General features: G+C 45.0%; 1 protein-coding gene across 2 annotated transcripts; it reads right to left on the bottom strand.

The window, feature by feature from the left end:
- Positions 1–1,354: 1,354 nt before the first annotated feature.
- LEMD2 (LEM domain nuclear envelope protein 2) lies at positions 1,355–14,384 on the bottom strand. 2 transcript variants are annotated; one of them, XM_062595063.1, is made up of 9 exons: positions 12,805–14,384; positions 11,393–11,433; positions 10,636–10,711; positions 9,281–9,357; positions 8,551–8,630; positions 6,097–6,242; positions 4,948–5,049; positions 4,758–4,860; positions 1,355–3,599 (listed from the first exon to the last, which is right to left on the bottom strand). In XM_062595063.1, exons 1-9 carry the CDS (start codon positions 14,324–14,326, stop codon positions 3,449–3,451), a joined length of 2,298 nt encoding a protein of 765 aa, XP_062451047.1. In that variant the 5' UTR covers positions 14,327–14,384; the 3' UTR covers positions 1,355–3,448. The 2 variants fall into 2 exon arrangements, with proteins under 2 accessions (XP_062451047.1, XP_062451048.1); XM_062595064.1 differs by having other exon boundaries at positions 13,788–13,914.
- Between the last annotated feature and the right edge of the window lie 887 nt (positions 14,385–15,271).

Below are 15,271 nucleotides of genomic sequence, written 5' to 3'. Positions count from 1 at the left end.
AAGACTATCTAACCTTGAATAATTTTTTTGCCGTAACTTAGCAACCTAGACTGGGTAAAAGCATCTACCCAGGAATGCAGGTCCAGAGGAGAGATTTAGCCTTGTGTGTCCTTTTGTCCTCAAACCCTAGCAACGACTCGCGCACCGGAGAGGAGGTAGCCAGCTCCCACTGACTTCCAACAGGAGCTGCACCACTAACCACCCTTCATGCTGGTGGAAATCTTGCCCCATTGTAATCTAGACCTACGTTATGAGATTAATTAAACACTTCTCCAACCAAACATGCATGAGTCAACTACGTCCACAGAAGTTACACAACGATGATTCAGACTCTACTCTCGCTGTTCCATGAGTAGATTTTAAAGGAAGCTAAAAATCACAGCTAAAAAGCACATGTTCTGAGTCACTGTCACTCAGGTAAGAGAACGGAATCAAAAACACTTAAAAGCAAAGAAACCCAAAAGACAGCTCACACTTGCCAGCGCTCATACAGGATTTGAGTGTCTTCTACCCACTAGGCAACTTTGGAAATTCAGGTGTCTAGTAAATAATGTAAGACTTGAATTTTTGCCTCTACCCTTGACACAAATACCCTATTACAGTGCTTTTTAATAGCCTTGTTTAAAGTCTATTAACCCACGAGGGGAAGTGATGTGTCCCATGACATGCAACAGTCTGGGAGCAAAGACAGGACAGAGCATCAGTTCCAACCAGTACTGCACTCCAGCACCCTCACCCCCTCCCCATACCATCATCTGGCACTTGCTGTTAAAGTGTTCTAGGAGGTGACAGGAAGCTCACTGCAGCCTGAGGATGCCACAACACACAGTATTGGTAACTGCTTGGAACAGAGTCAACATTCACTGAAGAGCCTGTTGACTTCAGACACCTGGCGTGTGAGGGACCTGCCTTTGGAAGAGCAAGTAAGTACAAACCACCTGAAGCTTGAAGTACCCTCAGCCAATTCCCACAGCATTAAATAAATGCTTTATAATGTACCACAGCAATACCAACCAACTTGCTAGACTAATATATACCACAGTCCTCAAAGTTGTCGATCTCATCAAAATGCAGCTGAACAAGGTAACTGCTTTTCATACACACCTTCTCTGCTCAACACCAACTAGTCCCAAAACAGAGATTTTATTTGTAACCAAACACTTGAGACAGCTGGCTACTGTGCCAAGATCACAAAGCATCACACGGATCCATATTGTCTCATTAGGCTGTTAGGTAATCCCCACGCTACCTTCAGTCTCATTCTTAGAAGCTGAGCTCTCTGGAACAGGACTTATTTGAACTGCACGAGCAAAACAGCACAACCTGTGACTCCTGAATACAAATAAAGATGACAATCATTTGTAATAAATTTATTTTATATATTGATGTACATAGCTAAATTGAGCATGTAATAAATAGCACCAAGCCAGTGAGATTTATTCTACAAAAACAAGTTTAATACAAAATGATTGCAATGCCTCACTTTCCACTCTAGATCTGGACGGTTAAAAAAGCCAACCCAAACCCCACAAGCATTTTAAAAAGGCCTAAAAATGTAGGCACTGGTGTTTGCAGAAATTTCTACAACAGCACTGAAGACTTTGCTGCAACACTTTAGAAGAATCACGGCTGCTTTCATTTTATCCCCTATTTTAAAAACAGCGGAAGAAGCTGGTTATTGTCTCAAAGACAGCTGTTGAGTTTCCTTTTTTTGTTCAAACACCCTACTTCTGCAACCAAAAAGAACATATGGGGATAAAAATCAACGCCATGCAGGATATCTCCCACTTAATGTACAAGACCTCCCAGGGTTTTGTTTTTGGAGAAAGCCGCTCTCTCCACATGTTTTGGTTGATGAGCCAGCAGGAGGTATGCGAGGAGTCTCTGCAGTCTGCCTCGGCAGCCTGCGGGGTGCACAGGCGGAAAACCCCACCAAAGCCAGCAGCAGTGGGGGAGAAGTGCAGACTTCACAACTAGGAGGCGAGCAAGGACCCAGCACAAGGAACCCACCTTGCATACAGCATCACCAACCAGCCAACAAGGCTCTGGCGGAACCTCCCAGGCTGACCCAAGACCTGGAGAGGAAGCTCTCCATACATCCAGCTTCAGAGATGAATGCAAACATTCACATTGCACTCATGATGCAAAGGAGAATAACATTCACCGATTACATGAGTTTGAATTAACTGCTGGCTTCTCTCTGCAGGTTTTACTAGCTTATGCCAGAAATGAATTTGGTCCCTGCTGTTTTGGTGGTGAGCTGGACAGCAGTTCTGTGACACTGGGAACAGCAGATTAACAATATCTCTGCCCAGCCTAAGCTGTCACAAAATGGTGCTATTTTCTTTGAAACAAACACTCCTTTGCTGGACATAAAAAACAAAGTTAAGTAACCAAATGATTATAGACACAAAATGCGATGCCTGCAGCATGAACAGAGGATTGATCACCGCTCCCTGTACCTGTTGTGAGGCTGCAGGAAAATTAACATGGCAAACAATCTCTGTACCAACACTCCACGCACAGTATATCTCTGCTCTGACACACAGCACACACATTGCAGCTGCCCAGGATAAACACGTACATTCAACCATAACAGCCTTTCCAAAGCTGCTCTTTTATAACTCATGAAGCCGTCCCTTTGGCTGCAGCCTCCTACACCCTTCACTTCTCACCCCAATTCCCCTCCATTCCCCTTCCCATAAAGCACAGAGGTTGCAGGCTTAAAAACTGTAATCAGGGTCACAGCCACTCTTCCCTACCACCCAACCCAACCAACTCAAGGCACGTCAGACTACCCTTCCTCTAGGACCATGTTCCTCCAACTCTTTTCCCCCCTCCATTTTTAAAGGGTGAAGTAGACGCAAATGTTTTTCTTGTTAGGAATCAGTTAAGTGCTTTTGGCATGGTCATTGCACTGATAAAAACAAATTCTAACAAAATGCATCTTAACTGCTACCCAAATGTTTCCATGGGAAATGTTACATCTTTTCTTTAAAAACATTTCCTGATGGACGTTGCCACCCATTGGCCTTTGCGGAATTGAGGTCAAATTTTAAATATCTAACCCTTGTCAGAGAGACCCCCAAGTCCCTTACTATTAAGTATGCATTTTTTTTCCAACTAGAAAGTTGTTCTAGGTTTGCTTGCCTGTGGAAGCCAGACATCTGCTGGAAGGCTGACTTTGGTGCGATTCGAGCTTCCCACCAGCTCAAGCCTATCTTCCTTGCAAGACAAGATTATTGCCCTGAATTTTTTTTTTTTTTCTGTATGTGTGTGTGTGTGTGTGTGTGTGTGTGTGTGTGAAGATTTTCTAAGAGAAGAGCAAAGAGATGTGTTCATTCCTCAACCCAAGGAGAGGATGACCTTGACCTGCTCTTTCCCACCACCAGAAAAGGGAGTGTCCTTTTGCAGAGGTCCACATCAACAGTTGAGCTTTTGCTCCTCTTTAGTGCTCTGAGTCTGAGAGGTAAGAAGGCTGAGTCCATCTCCACACTAGCATATCCTCTCCCGCTACTCTGTGCGACTCTGTCTGAATCCGTGACTCATTCGAAGCCAGGAAGTCCACAGCTCTGTCCCAGATCCGCTTCATTTTTTTTCTAGAAGAAAAGACAACAAAAGAAAAGAAAATACAATCATATCCTCATTGTGTTTTCCAGCTTATAGCAATAGCGGCTGCTAACAAAGCTACCGCTAGCCTCTTCCTGTTCCCTGTGCAGACAGTAAAGGAGATTAAACCAAAATTCTGGTTTAGAGCTAATTTCAGACCATGGAAACAGAACATGAAAACATAAGTCCCATCAGTGGGGAAGACGAGACCTTCTGGCAAGAGATTGGTGCCTGCCCTCTTTTCATGTTGGGAAAAGAATCAATTACTCCCCCCAGCCTTCCAGCATGCAGAAGGATCTCAGATCAGGGAGCACAAACTGGAGTTCACCCCAGTTTTGAACTGAAGCCCAGTAATTCTGCATACCACATGCCTGAGATCAGTTCAAATCAGTTTAAATGGCTTTTTCCTACTGGTACTAATACGACCAATTAAAGGTGAGAACTTTTAAGACTTTGTCCTCTTAACAATAGAGAACGCTATGTATTCTGCAAGTAGCTCCAAATGCAAGGTACAAGCCTGCAAAGATGAAGCAACTGGCACACAGTCAGCAAGAACGAGGCTCTAGCCCCCCAGCTTCATCAGCTGTGGAGCAGCCATTCTGACCGCCCTTCCTTTCAGAAAAGGGACAAGAGCAGCCATTTCATTGCATCTCCTTTTCAAAGCTGACCAACTCAAACTGGTAATTTTCCAGGCAGGCAACACATGCAGCCACTCCAGAAGTACCTCACAATACCCTATTCCACTCAGGGAAGGCTCATTCTGAAAAGCGTAGCACCTGCCTAGAGAACAAGGTAGGAAGGCTGAGAAACAGGATAGCATCCAACTCAGATTAGATGGAGAGAAAATATGGTACTCCATGCCCAGGCAAAACAAAATCCAATTACTGTTTGATAGAACAATGACAACACACCTGTGTGACTGCAGAAAATATCAGCCTCAGGACTGTCACATTAATCTGCAGTAGGTTAAGACACAGCCTGAGTTATGTCAAAATCCTTTATAAACTGAAAGACCAGACAGATTCTTCTTCCACTCCAGTGTCCCATCAATTGCCAGCTCATGCTCTGTTACCTGCTAACTGCGGTTCTGAGCTGAGTTGGATAACATCATGCTGACAGCACTCCTAAAAGGATAAAACTCAGTTCACCTGTTTTGAGGAGGGATGAGGCTGTCCCGAACATGGAGGATGCCAACATAGGGATAACGCTCCAAATTCCGTTCCCATTCCTTATAGTGGTCCTGGACAGCATCTGTGGGGGCAGAAGGACAAACAGTGAGAGACCTCGACACTGCAGAAAGAACAGCTCTACTTGGCTTACAGAGTTACTAGAGTCTACCTATGATCTTCTTCACCATTTCATACATGGCTTGTTCCTCTTCTGCCATCTTCCGCCAGCGATACTTCAGGAAGATTAGGATCCCCCAAAGAGTTATCAGACCTAAGAGAAGAACAAAAACAAATGGAATTTAGCACTGACATACATGCACTTGCTGGACGCTAGCTGTTTCATTTCTGACTGTTTTATTCTCTTCTCTGAGGCAGCTTTTACTCTCCGCCAGCCAGGGCCTGCTTGGAAGTGAATCCAAGCAATTCATTTGCTCATCATGGCAGCTGCACCCCACAAAAATCTAAGTATTGACAGTGCCTGCGGAAGAACAGCACGTGTACATGTGGGAAGAGATGGCCAAAGGGCCTCATCATGGGCTTCCCTCCCCCTCAACCTGAAACCTCAGGATGAAAACAAGGCCCTAATTCTCTAAATCCCAGAGCCATCTCTTTGCTAGAGGCCTCCCCCACAGTAATCACGTAGGAAAACTGTCAAGCTCCTCTGCTCTGAAAATAGGTGCTTCATAAGGAAATAAAGCCCAGGGCTTGAGCCCAGAATTCAGATTATATTCAAGGCTTAGCCTTGACAAAGGCCCCCATTACAACATCAGCTAACTTTAGTATCTCGGCCTCTGCAATAAACATAACCATCTCCTTTCACTCCCACCTTGCCTGGCTATATTATAAACTCTTCTATGCAACACTCATCTCTCATTATCACCTATCTCAGTAAGACCTCTGTCTCAGCTGGGGCATGACAGACTATTGCAGTAAAGTCTGTAACACTGAAATGCTGCAGGTCATTACTAAAGAACCCAGAAGATTTTGTAGCTTAGTCCAAGAAAAGAAAGAGAAACCAGATCTTTTAGGCAGGTTAAAATACTCATTTTGCAGACCACAGTAATGGGTGCTTGAGGAATACTCTGAAAGCTAATCAGCTGCTGATTTAAAATAAGTGTTAAGCACTTACAGCACAAGAGCAGATCTACAGGTCTCTCTCTGCTGCCAAAACAAAGGTTAATTAGAAATTAACTCACCAGCAGATTTCTTTCACCTCTGTTAGTAATTTCATATGTTTTGGAGAATGTGTGTGCATGCATGCATGTTCATCTCTACAGCTAGAGAGGGGAGAAGCTGATTAATAACACTAAAGACTTACCCCAGAAAAACAGAAAAAGGTTCATAATGGCAGTGATCACTGCTCGACGGAAACGGCAGCCAAAGCCCATCTGAGGATGGGCTGATTCAAGACAGACCACCTCCTCCACCGTGGTAACTGGTTCATAAGGGTTTCTGCCTTTCAACCTAATGGGAAGAGGCAGAAAACCTTCATTGAAGAAAACAGACATTCCAACTGCAGTCTTTAATCAAGAGAGGGAGAATAAACAGACTGCAGAGGCAGTAACTTCTTCAGTACATGGCATAGAAAATACACCACATCCTTGCAGCTCCTCTTTCCAGAATATTTTGGAACTGTCTGCTTATCAAGGAATGGATATGGCTTTAGAAAAGGCAGCAGGGCTGCAACTCCCATTGGTAAACTGAAGTCTCCCTCTGTAGACTCTTTGACAGCACCTCTCAGTGTGCAGAAGATTAAACTTTAAATTGGATTCCCACCTCCCAGCATACAGAAATGGAAATGTTTACTGAGTCACTCATCAGCAATTGCAGAGAGCAGTTGAGGGAGACTGCATATGTCCATGGAGGTTGCACTGTTTTCCTCAGTATGGATGAGCATAAACAGTTTAGCTAGAAAAGTGAAAACACACCAACTGTATCTGCAGTAGAAAACAGACACACCCTTGGCAAGCATTCATGGCAAAAATCGATAGCACATCCTTCTGCAAAAATCACTTGTTCACACCTGCTGGGCTATCTGATATGCTTTTAACTCGCTTCTTTATGTACAGATCTATGCTGATGTGGTTTCCTTATTAGATACTCTAAGCCAACAGGCATCAAGTAATCCAAGTGAGAGCCATCAGATTCAGAGGAATTGGACTAAAGGGGATTCTGTTTTTTTAAAGCTACTAATTCAGTCTAGGTTTGCAATGAATAACCTATTAGAAAAGACATTTTCTCAGTTTACTAGTGCAAGATCACAAACTGCTGACAGCTTGTATTTGGTTACTGGATTCTACAGTAACCAGAGAGACAACCAATTGTTTCCCGCCCCCTTGTCTTATTTACAATCCAAATTCCAGGAAAATGTTTAAAATATGCAACAGAATAACCCAGTGCAGAGCGCATTTTCAGTTCTGCTTCCCCAACTAGCACCTAGGAAAATAATCTCACATACTGTTTGCTAAAATGCCACCTGCAGGTTTTTAAGCATGCTCAACATTCACTCTGAATGCTACACAGGCTTCTTGGAAGTGGATCCATTTGGTGAAAAGCTGGTAGAATTGCTAATTACGAAAATAAAAAATGGAGCATAGTATCACACAGCTCTTGACTTGAACAGTGCTCCTGCAAAAAATAAGTATTTAAAAGCTCTGGATCTCAGCTCACCCACAAATCAAAACTTGCCACCAGGCAAACAACGTCCTGTCCTGGGAATTTATCACATACCAAAAGTCAAAGTAGTAGACATTCTCTGACCATTGCATCACAGTAACAGCTACACAAATTCACAAGGAAAAAAAGTACTACGTAGATATGCAAGCTACACCCACAACCTCTAGCGTCACTGATGTTGCAAGTCATTTAATCAAAGTGACAATTAGGGATGCTAAAACGCAAACGAACGTTAAGACTTTAACGCAGAGTGGGGGCAGCGCACACCTCCCAGAAAAAGATACTGACATCTGCAGACTCTGGATAAGTCTTTCACTAGGTAATGACCTTAATGTTATACTTTTCACTTGAAGAAACTAGTATTTCTGTTATTTCTCATGTATTGAAGTGACTGGTAGCCAAGAAACCCAAGAGAAAAGCCCCTCCCACATGTGACTGCCCAATACCCTACAGAGACAGCGGGAGTCCTTCCATTCATTTTAATATGTACTGTTTTCTGTCAGAAAAACAATCGACACTAAAGAAAAAACACCATTCAACACACTATTTCCCTCTTCCTCACTGAGGCTGGTCCCAAAGTCTCCCAAAACACATTACCTATCAAATCCAATTCCCACACTGCACTGACACACAACCTACAATATTAGTACTGAATAAAATGGTTATCTGGGGAAAAAGAGTTTAAGTATGTGGGAAAGTTTAAAAAGCAGATTGTAGTCACAAGACCACAGGCAGGACACCAGGACCAGCACTGCTAAACTCTGCATTAAGCATGACATAATAGTTGACAACCACAAACAGCCAGGACCTCAGATTTACACTTCATGTGAAGGACAGTGCCATTGTGAATGCAACATCCTCCAGTGCGAAAGTTGGGATAGACTTGGAAGGAATGCCCCCAATTGCCAATTTTTGCTGCAGGACCTTTCTATTTGGAAGTTTGTCCGGCCAGTACTGACAAAGTTGATCCCAGATTATCTTATGAAACCTATTAAAGGAGGTATCGCAGCTTTTAAAGTACACCACGTAGAATGACAAATTACCTAACAACAACCAACAGACAGAAGCATAACTGGCACAGTGGACTTCCACTTACCATATTCCTAAATCCTTGCTACTCTTAAGTATCCATTCCAGGGCGGCTTCAAACTTCTGTGGAGAACTAGCAGTTACATTCTGTATGGGAAAAACCAAAAGATTAGTTCTGCATTTATTTAAAATGCTGCAATAACATTATTTCATTACATCAGTGGGAGAATTCATTCTATGTGGTCTGTTCCTAGGTTAATTGTTATCGTAATCCTGCAAAGTGAAAGAAGGAGAAACTAAATCTGGAGGTCGATCCGGACTAAAATCTTATGACTATAGTAGATGATGCATGAAGCATGCTGTAAAATAACACTGTCCCTGGATTGCTAAGACTAACCACTAAATACAACATAATCTTACTGACAGTTTACCACGAAAGAAATGGAATGTTAGATCAAAGCAGTCTGTCTTCTGACACTTTGAGAAATGGAAAAATCTTTCCTCTACCCAATCCTCAATCCAGGGAAATTTCTGGTTTCAGAAGACTGATGACTACAGTGAAACAACAAACCATTAAGTTAGATTTACAGAGGCTGAATCAGAGATGTAGGAGAAGATTATTTTCAAAAGAGCTGCTGAGAACAGAACTGCCCAAAGGGGAAGCAAGAGATATGGGGAAAAATCAAAACAGGATGAGGAAGTAAAACAGATGGAGAATTGCCTTAGTATCTATTATTTATTGCCTTATAAGAGACTAAGCACTATGTTATAACAATAGGTGTTCACAGCCTACTCACCATCACGTGATCCCTTGCTTCACTAACCCATATGCATTTGCTTTTTAGATTCTCAGGATTTCCACACTCAAAATTACCTGGTAAGAAAGTCAAACAGACAGAAATCATTTTAGAAAAAAAGCCCTCAGATAGTTTAGAAATATACTGAATGCTCTGGAAAACCTATCCTTTAAAATCAGCTACAGCTTTGGGCAAAACAATCACATGCGAGATTTATACTGTAGGCAGATAATCTTCTGTGATTATGACTACTAATAAAATGTTCAACCACTGTAAATAGATTGGATAAGGGCAATCAAACCTCATGCTTCAGTGTGTGAGCTACTCCACACAGAATCCAGGGAGAAAAAAAAAAAAACACTATTTCTTCCTCTGGCTAAGTACATAACTGCCTCTCTGACCTAACACCCTGCAGAGGTGCCTCTTTCATCGGGCATCAAAGATAGTGATGCTGGAGTTAAGGATCAGCATTCAAAATGCTACAAAGGAGCCTACTTCCAAGCTCTATCTTCCACCCAGGCACACAGATATCAGCCAGAAACTCAGGCTTCTAAATATTGCTTCACAAAGATGACTAAACAAATGTGTTAAGGAACTATGTAAAACTGATGGAAATTTCACAGGTGCTGAAGTCTGACTTGAAAAGATTCAGAAATTCAGTGAAGTTTCAGTGCATAAAGGATTCAGCCTTGTTAATGTCTGAAACCTTCTAGAAAAATGAAACATAAGCACTTTTAATGATTAACATTATTATATATGTTACTGAAAAAAAGTAAAAATATATCCACTGAACTTTGAACAGCCCTTTTCATCACAAAATACTAGTTATGGATTAGATTCCTATATATGTAGTAGAAACTGGCAAAACTACTGAGCTCAGTTAGCTCCTGAGCTAAGTAAGCCTGTTTACCTAGCAATGAAAAAAACACAGGCACTCATATAAACAGTCACCACATTTTAGCAGAGATGGCAATTTCTTAAGTCATTTCAACTCCATTTGTAAGAGTACATCAGTTTACGCTTATTGGCTCCAAATGTCTTAAAGACAGTTTCAAGATGCAGGTAGGAAAGGACCATAAAGCCGAATATTTGTACCTCAAATTCCCAACATATGAAGTGCAAATAAGGACCACTCTATGAGAACACAGCGATATCAGTGCATTAGCCAAGCACTATTCAGATTAAAAATAATCTTTTTTTATTTTTCTATTACCTGACTTGCCCAGAGTTCTTCAAGTGGAACTCACTGTTCCAAAAACTCCTCTCTTCAAAGTAAGGTTAGAAATGTCCAGACAGCTGGGAGAGGCAGTTTGCTGAATGCTTGTAAGTGCTTTATAATGACAATTGGAACTTACCAGCTTGTATTGACAAGTAGTTATACAACTCATGCAGCATGTTCATTATAATCTCCTTCTGTTGAGCTTGACAGAACTGAAAGCCAGAAACAGGTAACAAACATCAATAGATCAACAGCACAGTAGTCAGACTAGCCAAAAATATGAAAACAAAGCGGCAGTAGGGTTTTGCTCCGTTATGCATCACTTCACCAGTTCAAAAGAAACACTTCTGCAGCAAAGATCTACAGTTATTGAGTCAAAAACTAGCTAGCATATCTTTCAAAGCGCCACCAACTCCCACATCAGTAGCCCAGAACTGTAACATCAGCAGCTGAAGGAGTGGGTCCCCTCAGACAGACTGCAGATTTACTCTCTCCAGAAACATAACTAGAGACTAACCGTAACTGAATCCAATACAAAGTTTTCCTCTATCCTAATAACGCATTACAGAAAAAAATTAGGACTGTACAAACATTATAATGGAGTTCAAAGAATTAGTTGTATTAAATCATGCATTGTTAAGGCTCAACACAGGTACAGCCTCTTCTGCCAACCAATATCATTTATGCCACAACTATTAGAGATGTTTTTTCAGTCTCATACACAGTCCTACTTAATCTGGCCTATTAATTTCAACTCAGCAAATTAAAACTTTACAAAATGACAGAAATAATTTTACAGTGATGCTGATACTGATGGAAACTACCTAGCATAATTACTCTTCCATGAAATTCCCCTATCCATAGTATTTTAAGATAAATAAATGCATGCTTACATCATCTGTTCTTTTGTCACAATCCACAGGCAAGAGATTAACTACAAGAAAGAAGGGGAAGGAAGAGTTAGCAGGCTACAAAATAAGGGCTTTGATCAAGAAAGTAATTATGTGCTTAAAAAAGGCTCTACTTTCAAGTCCAATTCTGCTATTCTTAATCTCACTACACAGTACCTTGCTATGCAAAACATGCATTCAAAGCACTCCTTTGGTAGGCAATATTGAAAACAAAACAAAGTATGTTCTGTATCAGGGTGTAAATGATGAAACCTGTTCACCTGGCAAGTAAAAATTGTGGTCTGACTGTTTTAACAGCTCCTGTTTAACTACATGTTTTGGGCTCTTGTGCTATCTGCTGCTTCACACTGCAAGTTTGCACAGATCTTTGACAATCTAGTAGCGTCATTCACTGCAAGCCATGGTCTCCTGATCTATCATAGTGATAAAGCAGATTTAAATCAAGTCTACTCAAGGCAAAAGCAGAGGATCTATTTTAGTTGAAAGAGCTGTTAGCTTGGCAGATTATGGCCTCTGGCTTAACAGCTCTTCCTCTCTCCACAACCATTAGATATATGCCACCCTGCCTATGATACAGCACTTTCTACCAATCTTAATCATCTTGAGAATTTAAAGAATTTACGGCTGGTCTGCAAGACTTCTTGCTTCAGAATAATATTGGCTTAGAAATATCTAACAGAGTTTTAACAGGTGCACCAGAAATTCATGTCAATGATACTGGTCAGTTTTGACTTTGAGAAAGCAAGAAACAGCCTACCTAGCCTGTGCAAAATGCACAAACACCTACATAATACAGTGTACTGAGTTTATCAGGACTTGCACCTTCCAAACCACCCCCAAACCTCTTCTTTCAGTTCAAAGACATCAAGCGACAATATTTGTTTGCTTGAACTGGGGAGCTCTGTCTTAAACACAGGGTGATGGGAAAGTCCCTTTTCATTTCCTGTTGAAGCTCTACCACACTTGAAGTACAGAGGTTCCAATTCAAACACTGTCCCTCTGGATGGTGCCAGGATAAAGGACACCAAATGGCTGTGCTTTGTAGAGGCCAACATTAAAACATACAACGGGCAATTACGCAGACATTAGGTTACACAATGGGCAATCATAAAATACATCCTCGGCCTAGTAGGAATTTCACTCTCCATAAAATCTGTAGTTTTGAAGAACTGGAGGCCGAATTCATTTGAAAAGAAACACACTTGACTTACTTTCCATGACTAACAAGGTTTCCCACAGGCAAGGGAAGAGGGAAACAGGGACAGAAACAGAGATGTCAAGTTAGAGCAATGAGAAGAACGATAGATCTGATGGAGACAGAAGGGATAAAGGTAAAGCCATAAAAGAAAGGTGGAAAACATAGCTTAAAAGCAGAATTAATCCAATACACGTACAACTTTCCTCTGTCCTGTCAAGCCAGCCTGATCCAATCATCTTCACAAAGAGGATGCCCAAAAAAATAATCAGCAACACAAAACTGGCCAGACAGAGGAACCGGGAGAGGTAGTATTCAAGGCCCTTGCCCTTTCCTTCTGGCCGCGGCCTGGGTGCTGACCGCCACAGCTGAGTCCGGGAGGTTATGCCCTGTCCTGCCGCCGTTCCCCAGCGGGACCCCGAGGCTAACCCTGTATCACCCGCCGTCCTCCACGGGAACCTACGCGTTAATCCCCCTCCCTGGCTACTAGATTTCAGCTCCTTTTCCTTCCAAACACTGGAAGTCAAGTCTCCTTCTCCTCTCCCAGACCGGGTCTGGTGACTGAGCCCTCCAAGTCCCGCTGATGGTGCCGTGGTGCCCCAATGGGTACTGGGCATTAACTCGCTTTCGTGCCTCCATGAGCTGCTAGAAGACAACCCCTTCCTTTCCCTCCCAGTCTCCCACTGAGATCGGGAGCTCAGGCCACCAACACCTCCTCCTGATGTGCCCCACTGACTCCTGGACACCAAACCCCCACTCCCGTCACCGGAGGGAGGTTTGGCGCCCAGTCCCCTGCTCCTGCCTGGGGACGTGTCCCATTGGGACATGGAGCTCAGCCCCCCAATCCCATCCAAGGAGGTCCCCAGCCCAGCCCTGGAGCTAAGTCCCCCGCCCCTCTCTATAGACGTGTCCCAGTGGGATGGGGAGCTTGAACCCCCAAAGTTGTCCAGGGATGACCGCGACCCCACGCTGAGGCCCCCACTCCTCTCTACAGATGCATCCCAACGGGATGAGGAACTCGAACCCCCGAAGCTCTCCAGGGATGGCCGCGACCCTACGCTGAGGCCCCCACTCCTCTCTACGGACATGTCCCAACGGGATGAGGAACTTGAACCCCCAAAGCTGTCCAGGGACGGCTGCGACCCCACGCTGCGGTCCCCGCTCCTATCCACGGACACATACCAGTAGGATGCACTGCTCGGCACCCCAAGCCCATCAAGGGACGGCCCCGTGCTGAGGTCCCCACTCCTCTCTACGGACGCATCCCAGCGGGACCGGGCACCCAGCACCCTCGACCCGTCGAGGGGCGGCACCGAGGCGGCGCAGAGCCCCACGGCTGGGCCCCAGCGGGACGGGGAGCCCGGTGCCGCAGCCCCACCGCCCCGCCTTGCCGCCCAGCGAGCCGCGGGCAGCTGCCCCCCTGCTGACAGCCCGCCTTCCTCCTCCTCCTCCTCTTCCTCCTCCTCCTCGCTGTCGCGGGCGGCCTCGGCGGAGCCGAAGCCGAGACGCGACCGTGGCGGCGAGGCCTGCTGCGGCCTGGCCGGGGAGCGGGCCGGGCTCTGCGGGGCGCCGCGGCCGCTGCGCTTCGCCGCCGCCACCTCAGCCCGCAGGCAGTTGAGTTTCTTGGCGTAGACCTTGCGGGTGGTCTCGGTGATGGGCCCCGGCCGGTAGCCGAGCGCCATCAGCTCCCTCCGGAGCTCCGCGTCCGTCAGCTCCGCCATGGCCGCGGCCCAGAGACTAGGCCCTGGCCGGAAGCGCCCCCGAGCAGGGAAGCGCGACCGCCATCTTGGGAGGGGCTCGTGGTACCTCTTCGGCGGCCATCTTGGGAAGGGCAAACGCGGGGCTTATGTAGGCTCCGTCTGCCGCGCAACAGGCGCCATGTTGCTGGGCGGACAGAGGCGGGGCGGGAGTGAGCGCCATGTTGGGAAGGTCGAGAAAAGCCTCTGCTGGACCCCGCCTCCCGCCATCTTGTGAAGGCGGGGAAGGGCGGGGGTGTGTGTTGTTCCCCCCCCCCCCCGGTTCCGCCATGTTGGGGAGGTCGGAGCCCCCCTCCCAGAGGGAATGGCTCTTAGAGGCAGCAGAAGAGGAAAAAGGCTGAGGGAAAAGGGGGAAACGGAGGGGATGAGTTTCTGGAGCTTGCCAGTGCCACCGCCTTCTCACCTTGGGGGGACTCTGCCCTCGCATGGGGGCTGCGGGGCGTCAAGCTCCTCTCGCCCTTGCTCAGGCCAGGCTGTGCCAATTTTGTCACATATAGGGACATTTATGAGGAGAAAAGAGTGTCTTTCCCAGCCACCTGCCCCCACCCCACGTTTTCCTCCTCCCCCTGTCTCTGCCAAGTTACTGTCTTAGCTGGCACCAGCCAAACGAGCTGGAGTGTTGCCACTGCTCCCAGCAAGATCAGGATCTGGGTCCTCAGGATATTTGCTGGGGAAGGAGGTTCCTTACATAGTTGCAACCCCCCAAAAAAGCAAAATCAAGTGTCGACTTGAAATTTTATTTTGGCAAGGCCATGATGTACAGTAATTGCTTTTTTCTGCTGCTGCCCATAAAGGAAGTAATGAAAGCGGCCGAAACACTGTGGCATAATATTGGAATTTAATTAAGGATAATGAAAAGGTAGCAATGAATGCGCACAGACCATCTCTGCATCACAGTCTTTTTGGTAG

The sequence above is a fragment of the Rhea pennata genome, chromosome 25, assembly GCF_028389875.1.
Source record: "Rhea pennata isolate bPtePen1 chromosome 25, bPtePen1.pri, whole genome shotgun sequence".
Classification (NCBI taxonomy): Eukaryota; Metazoa; Chordata; class Aves; order Rheiformes; family Rheidae; genus Rhea; species Rhea pennata.
Note: the sequence above shows the minus strand (reverse complement) of the source record. Positions and strands in the feature narration are given on the sequence as shown.

Bases quoted from the DNA above. Each gene is read 5' to 3' on its own strand.
- LEMD2 (XM_062595063.1), bottom strand. From the start codon at position 14,326: ATGGCGGAGCTGACGGACGCGGAGCTCCGGAGGGAGCTGATGGCGCTC. The intron at 10,712-11,392 runs GTAAGCATGCAT...TCTGGCTTTCAG, and splicing joins GTGACAAAAGAACAGATGAT to TTCTGTCAAGCTCAACAGAA. The intron at 8,631-9,280 runs GTGAGTAGGCTG...TTTCCCATACAG, and splicing joins AAGCAAGGGATCACGTGATG to AATGTAACTGCTAGTTCTCC.